This window comes from Myripristis murdjan, chromosome 3, assembly GCF_902150065.1.
Source record: "Myripristis murdjan chromosome 3, fMyrMur1.1, whole genome shotgun sequence".
In the NCBI taxonomy this organism is placed as follows: domain Eukaryota; kingdom Metazoa; phylum Chordata; class Actinopteri; order Holocentriformes; family Holocentridae; genus Myripristis; species Myripristis murdjan.
This window is the reverse complement of record NC_043982.1, coordinates 7,917,146-7,925,333: the sequence shown is the minus strand read 5'-3', so window position 1 is coordinate 7,925,333 and position 8,188 is coordinate 7,917,146. Positions and strand designations below refer to the sequence as shown.

Below are 8,188 nucleotides of genomic sequence, written 5' to 3'. Positions count from 1 at the left end.
AAGATCATTTTCTTCCTCACATTATATGTTGCTTACATTTTCCTTCATCTTGTAAGCACTTACTTTTTTATTTATGGCCTATAAATAAACATTATTGTGATGATGATTATGATGTGCATTACTATATGCATGTGTTATATGTTTGAAGGCTCCAGACGTTCAATAGCGAAGTTCCTTTAGCACACAAAATGCAACTTTTAAAACTTTTATTTATTTATTTATTTATTTTTTGCAACCAGAAATATATTTTGCATGCAGTAACATGTGTACAGGTCTCTGGACTGTTTATTATTTTATCTATATTTGTAACAATGCCTTCCACTTGCAGCTCTCCCTCTTGTCTTTCCTCCAAAAAAACTGTAAACTCATCCTTTTTTCTTTTTTCTTTTTTTCTTTTTTTTTTTTGACCATTGCGTCATGCGTGGGGGCGTGGCCCGCAGCGCGAGTTGTTTGGCAGTCCGCTCATAAACATGAGTCGCGGGGGGACGGAGGAGGGCCGACAGCGCGCGGTGACGTTGTACATGGTAATTCACTTTTAACGGACGCGTGTGGCATGTAACGGCAGTCGTTGACCAGAAGTTGAAACGGTGTGTGACAGAGAAAATAATCCCGCTGAGCGACGTCACGTTGTGTACCAGTGAAGGTGTCCGATTTCCCACTCAGAGGCACTGCGATGCCCTCTGACTTTATATCCCTTTTCAGCGGGGACCTCGACCTGAATTCTCCCAGATCCTTGTACTCCAAAGGTAACGCCGCTGCTTCACGTCACGCTGTCTTTCACCCCGTTTCACACTGAAGTTACTGCCCTTTTCTTTATTTCACTTTGTGACTTTGTTGTTCGTGCTTGCGTAGATAGCAGCTCATGCGTGTGCGCGCGCGCGTGACGTTCAGCCTCGTAGTGTCATTCATCCCACATGCTGTCACGCGCGTAGGCTGCTAACATGTCTGCTGAATCCAACTTAACTTTTGGGCTCTGTTTCCTCGGATGCGCTTCATCTTTTACTAGAGCACTTTGTTTTGTTTCCGCGGAGGAACACTCTGATTTCTCTCTCTCTCTCTCTCTCTCTCTCTCTCTCTCTCTCTCTCTCTCTCTCTCTCTCTCTCTCTCTCTATTTGCCTCAAAGCCCTCGGCGGGCACCGGTCAGACCAGTTTACTGATCTGCCGAGGAGCACTGCTGAACATTTACTGTGGATTTGTTTTCATGACTTATGCCCCCACACCCCCCTAGTCAGTCCTTATTACTGTACAGTGCTATTGCCAAGTGTTCCTGTTAGTGGCGCTAGTGAGCTCGTACACGTAACACAGTGTCGTCATCAATATGGGAGCCACAATCAGTCCTCTGGTGTAATAGCATCAATGTTTTATATACCTTTTTGAGTTAATGTAGTGGAGCCCCCTAGTGGTGACCCTGCCTGCAGACTGTTTGTTTACACGAGCTTCATAATGTTAGTTAAGTGTGTTAATCTACAAAAACCAGTCTGCAAACCTTAAAGCACCCACAAGCCACACAGACAAAAAAAAACCCTGAACTTTCCGCATACCAGTGTTTTTTCATGTGTTAAAGCATCTAATTAGCAAGACAAAGTGAACGCTGCACGCTACAGTGCTGTATGGCCTTTAAAAAGGCCTTGATGTGCAGCTAGATGATGAGGAAAATATCTTAGCATCAAGAAATCTGTTAGCGCACCACCAGTCAGAAAATTCTGTGTATCCATGAGTGCAGATATAAACCTATGTTGGAACGATTGTGCTTAGACAAAATTCAAATGCATTGAACTATCGTAAGGTACCTTATTAATCTTTGACAAGATTCTGGCACTAAATGTCAATGACAGTCGACAAGCTGGACCGCTTGGGATGTCCGCTGTTAGATCCTGATGTTAGATTGTAGATCAGATGAGGGTATTATGTGTGATGTGTCCCATTTTTACTTGAACATGTAGAAAAGCTGTGGCTATTTCAGAAATATAACTAAGGAAATGACCTTTGACCCTTTGTAGCAAATGTGACTTTTATTGATATCACTTTTATCCAGAAGACTCAGTCCTGGATTATGTCCAGTCCTGTGTCTCAGCCTGACTGGACTGGACGGAGACTTCCATGGTGCCTTTCGTTCTCCAGTGGTTTAGTGCTAGAGGCACCGACAGCGGGCATTTTGATCTGTCAATGAACCAAGAAGTAACAGCATCCATCATCCTAGATTGTCTTTATCCATTAGAGTTGTAAGAATTGCACAAAACAAAAACAATTGAAAAACTTTATTGCCACTGTGTGCTATTCATTGACCTCCCAGCCAAACCTGCAGTTCTCTTTCAAGACAGCAGAAGGCGCAGTGATCAGCTGTATCCTCACAGGAAGTTGTTTATTTTCGTGAATCGGTAGGCCTACTAATACTATTATTGTTAGTATTATTGGTGATTTTATTGTTAATATCAGCATTAAAAATAATATTTGTAGTAGTATTAAGTATAATTGGACTCGACAATCCATGTTTTGAAAATGAAAATGTAACAATAATTCACACATTGTGGGCAAAGAAAAGCTCTGCTGGGCTAAAAAAAAGAGACATATAGCTTAAAGTAAATATTATAATACACAAATGTAGATTGTTTTGGGAGAAAAATACTTGAGCCTCCCTGTGGTGGCAGCTAAGCATTGTTAAGGAACAGGTCTGGCAAGCACAGCCCTCGCTCTTCATCACTTTCGCTGATTTACTCACACACGCTGTTAGTTATGGGAAAGTGTTCACTTTTTTCCAGTGCAGTCTTCATTGCAAACCACGCAGGCCACAGCTGACTCATTTTCCCCACATCACACGAAACCATTTACAGTGGCTGGTATCAGATGCGTTGGAAAAAAAGAGAGAATTGGTTTGTATCACTTTTCACTGAAAGAGTACTTGAGCATAAAATGTAAGGATACAAATATTGATGTCATAATGTGACATAATACAATGTCATATTATCATTTATGTCATATCTGTCAATTTGGTGGTTAATCAATTAAATGTCTAGTTTACCAACAAAATATAGCCTGTCCTTCAGAAAAGTGCGCTTAAATTTGAAAGAATAAAAATGAGTTGATTTATTTATATATGTAACCATTGCTACATTTTTTGTATGTTGCATTTAGTTTATAGGCCACACCAAGTATTGCAGCACACCTGTAATTACCACAGAGCTGATTACTAAGACGTACTGGAAAACACAAGGCTTAATCTGTAGAAACGTTCACCCTTGAGCAACCATCGCTTTCAGAAGTTAAAGATAGTAATGTAGGTGAGGATGTAGCCTAGTCATTTTGCTGTTTTAACAACTTTGGCCTCCTTGCAGGATGAACAGTGGCTTAGCTCATTAGCCTGCGAGCTAACCTGTCTTGTGGGGCTATTACACTGTCGAACACATCAGCTTACATGACTGGGCAGTTTTCTGTTCAGCTGTTTGTGCAGATCAATCACTCCTACGTGTGCTGTTGCACCTTTGCACAATGAAGCACCGTGTTGCTGGGCTTCTGTTTACAGTGCTCTCATACTTTGGATGCTTTGAGGTGTTTGGTTTTTAACACACATGAGATCGAGCTCGCTGCAGCCAATATAAAATAATGCCATCACTGTGAATTTGCAAAATCAGTGAAGTTACATGATCAACAGAACCGATGATGTGTGTCAATCTTTGCATCCCTGCAGCTGAGTCAGATATCTATTGCTTATGTTTTTATTTATGTTGTGAGGCATTCATAACTGGGTTTAATAAGTGCTGTTTAAACCAGGTTTAAATGATATTGTACAATCAAACACCTCTTAATCTGCTTTTGGATTTTGTGCATATGTTTATTGAGGAACTATATTATTATAAAATACAGATTCTTACAGCATGATGACAAATGGGTCCCGTTTCAGAGGTGCTAAAAAGTATTTCAGAAAGGATTTGAATGTAGGTCATGGTGAGTCAGGTGACTGATTATCAGCGCAGAGTCCGCTTGATCATCTTGAGCACTGGTGTAAATTTGCCAATTCCTCAAAATTACCATTGGTCTATAGTCCCTCTTGTTTGCTTACTAATCACCCTATTGAGGTGTTATCAACCACCATTAATCAGTGTGATTTGGTTTGGCTATGGATAAGAGGTGAAATAGGTTTTTCTATCTCGACATGAACGCCGACTGTACCTTTGTTGTCTGGGATGCCTGTTTGGTTAAAAAGCTGAATCCCATTCATAATTTAATCCCTCAGATCCTCAGCATTGATAAGTGGTTTAGTGAAAAGAACAAGAGGACGCTGGCGTTTTTCTTGTTATATACCCAAAGCCAGCTGAATTTATAGACTTGATATAATCTGTCAAGACAGTCCGATCAGAGCCAGTATTGTTTTGTGTTTTTGTATTTTTCAGAATGTTACTTTGGCTGAAATTTAAGAAATTTTTTGCAAGTCCAAAGGCCATTCATTACCAAGGAAACTACATAACAGCAACAGGATAACAATACTACTCACACTACCTTTTGTGGTTAGGATGGCCTTGTGGGGTGATGGGTGTTAGACTGTCGTAAGACTTGTTCCCAGCAGGTTTACATCAAAGGTACAGAGTGTGATGGCTTTCCATCAGCTTTATCAGCCTTGGTTAAAAATTGCGGGACCACAGATCTCCACATAGTTTCGTTTTTTATATTGACACCCACCAAAGCCCAGTCAATCATTAACCATCTGGCTGCTCTGTGTGTAAACCTGGGCTTAAATAGCACTCTATTAATATTGACTCTGCTATGTTAAGCAAACTTAGCGGCATGTGCTTAAAAATACTTGATTGCCTTGAAAGCTCGTAGATTTCTGATGATGAAAGAGACAAGAGTGTAGAGGGAAAACAGGAGAATTCATCAGATGGACTCTGACATCAAATCCTGAGTGTATGAGGGGACAGTATGAAACTTTAGGCACACCTTGTTCTGAATGTTGACATAATTAGCCAGTGCTTCTGCGATGAAGATGCCACTTTTATCCAGAAGTTTGCTTCACTGTTGCTGAAGCAGAGCTGTGGTTTTGCAGTGTTCCACCAGTATGAAATCCTTGTTCACTTGCCTGTGTTTAATTTAAGGTCTCGCCCAGTATGACTGTTTGCATCTCAAACACCTGTCCACATTGGTTATAATAGTCCATGGTTGCCATACATGTCTAGTGTTGCCTAGAGGTTATTATGACCCTGACAGTAGTGAAATGACAGTGTGTGTGTGTCCTCCAGTGAAATATGGACTAGTCTTTGCATATGTTGCTAAAATATTCCATAAAAATATACGAATGTAGTTCTATGCATGTTCGCCAGTGTGAAAACTGACAAGAGCAACGGTTTTCCCGCTTGCCTTAGTAGAAATATTAATAACGCATTAATACAGCCACTCTATTGAAGCAATAATCCAAGAGCAATGTATTCTGACCATTTTGCCCAAGGTCAGTTTGAATTATGCTGTTAATCACACTGACAGTGTTACGTCTTTTTATGTGCGCCCCTTCATATCGCCGCTGCTGACTTCCACTATAATCACAACTGGCTGAGTCATTACGACACACGCTTGATCAAACATAAAAACGTTTGCACCGACCCCATGCAGCTGTAACACAGGTGAAGGGGGTTGTCTTCCTAATCAAATTAAAGTTTTTAAAGTATTGAGAAGAAAAAGCTTGGATATTATCTTAACACATCCTTTATTGACTGGAAATAAATTTTATTATTTAACAGTCAAAGAAGAAGTAGTGATAGTATTTGATATTGCATTTTATATTTCCTTCTTGAATCAGTTATAAATGTGTCACCGAACATTTTCATGACATACATTTGTATAAATTAATAAAGTATGAAGACATGTTTCCATCCATGAAACCTCAGTTCAAAATTTTCTAATTTTCTATGGCGCTTTTCAAGATGACTTGTTTTATCTTTGCACTCTTAAAGAAGAGTCAAATTTAACTTTATCTCCAAACAGGAAAAATTCCAAACTTGGTGTCAGTTTGCTTCCATAACTTCCTTTAAAACCTCTTTGGTTAATGGTTAACATTAACTAAACCTCAGTAAAAAGACTAATCAGTCCCCGGTCAAAACATCACCTCCTCCAGTATTTTTAGTGCACACTTGTGACTTTGTTTTGGCCGAGGCAACTCTATGCATGAGTGCTTTAACCTCTAGAAGCCCTAGCAACTGAACCTTATACTGAAACACGCTAATTGGATGCAGTTTTTCTCATCAGTGGTGCAATTTTGTCATATTAGTTTTATTTTAAAGGCGGTTTCTTCTTTGTACTTTTTGTTTTATTCTTATCCTTACAAATGACTTCCATAAAGATTGTCCCGCTGCCACTTTCATGACACTGCTGTAAATTGTATGCACTGCCAATTGTATGATCCCTCTGTTGTCTCCACTGTGATTTTACAAGGTTCTTTCTCGAAGCATCACTTTTTCCTCGTTACCAAAGTTGCACTTTGCAGCTCATGATAGCAAGTTTGTTTTTTCTCAGCGCCAAGTGAGAAAACCCTTAGCAAGCATGCAGTCAGTGGATTTTTATGTGACTCTAATTGACTACAAATGGCTTTATTCACACCCTGTCCTATAGAAACAGTCTATAGTTGCAGTCTGTTATCTTGGTTTAAAAACAACACAGTTTTGTGTGCAAAAGGATGTTCTGTTTACCTGCCAGATATAGTTTATCTGGAAGATTTTATGTATATAATGTTGTATTCATTCCACCCAATCTTTCATCCTGTGCCAAGAATTTTTTATTATGTTTATAAAGTTAGCCTTGGTATTTATAGGACAACCTCTGCTTCAGGTCACTGGGCTTGTGCGCAAAGCACAATAGTATTAGTAGTAGCTGCCAACGGCCTGCTTAAGGTGGTTATTTCATGTTTTATTATTGGAGGAAACCCTCTGCCAAGTCTCAGGTGTTAGAGGAAGTGGTGGAGGCCATGATGCCTAAAGCCCCTGACACACCAAGTCGACGTTCGACCTTTGGCTTCTGTCTGGCTGTCTTTGGTCATCTGTGGCCGAAGATTGTCTATACCCTGTGCGATGTGTCCCGCAACCTCAGGCCTTGTGGGCACTCCTCAGCGACATCCAGGCTCAGCAGCAGAGGCCATCAGAGATCAAGCTTTCTAATCAGCTGTTCAGTCTCAGTGAATCAAGGCACAAGAAGATAAACGGAAATCCAGTTTTCTTGATATTGGGCTAGCTAGCTAGTGTTATGTTATAAATGTATACACCATGGGTAAAGACTGTGATGGAATGCGACTGATTAATCCAGGCAGTGGCATTTCTTGACATACATCATGACTGCCAACACTGGCCTGGGTAGATCCAAAAACACTTTTTGGTCTTCAGCAATCTAGTGGTATCAACGACCTGGATAACGTTCCCACACAGGTTAAATAGCTGGGACTCCCCACCAGTCAGTCAGAGCTGAAGAAGCTCCTTGGGTGAGAAGTGAAAAATCTTCAAAATCTACAAACAAACCACTTGCCCTTGATTCAGCTCTCCTTGGATAACCCCTGTTATAGTGGCAACTTTCTATCAGTCATATTGCTGATTTGTGTGTAAAGAAACAGATTAATATTTAAATATATTCAGAGCGGTGTGATAATGACAGGCCAATGCTAATGGATGTTCATTTATCTCTGCAGTTCTGAGGCTTCTGGTTCACGTTTTTTAAGACTGCTGCCACGTCCTGGCATGGAGAGTCTCTGAGACTACATTTTCTTCTCTCATGCAGGAACAGTGCATGCATGACCATCAGCTGTAATCTGTGCAGTGTTCTCAAGGACAACTTTTAGTAGGTGACATGAAGCGACACAATGATCTGACTATATGCCTCGGTGGCCGCTGTTTGTTTGAAGTCAGCATAGCGCGCCCCGGGGCTTCATGTTGTGCCTCTCTGCCTCCTATCTGCTGGTGGATAATTTGTGACGCCCCTCTGTGAAAAGCCCAAAGCACCTGCAAGATCTAACATCCCCACACCCAGGATTATCCTGCAGAGCGAGATGCATTTGAAGAAAGACATTAAATATTAAAGGAGTTAAATCTTGGCGTCCAGGAGTCTTTCCACTGGCAGATGAGCAGCAGTGGTTTAGGTGTCAGGATAAGCTCACAACTAGTCTACACACACTGCAGATCCCACGTCAAAGAGCAAGGCACCTTATTCTGAATTTGTTTC

At 40.7% G+C, this 8,188-nt stretch overlaps 1 protein-coding gene across 2 annotated transcripts in view; it reads left to right on the top strand.

Moving 5' to 3' along the window:
* Window positions 1-508: 508 nt before the first annotated feature.
* Window positions 509-8,188, top strand: part of nfat5b (nuclear factor of activated T cells 5b) — a 45,610-nt gene continuing 37,930 nt past the window's right edge. For both annotated transcript variants that reach the window (XM_030078107.1, XM_030078098.1), the window contains exon 1: window positions 509-746. In XM_030078107.1, coding sequence (XP_029933967.1) covers window positions 674-746 — 73 coding nt within the window. In that variant the 5' untranslated portion in view covers window positions 509-673. The remainder of the gene's footprint in view (window positions 747-8,188) is intronic.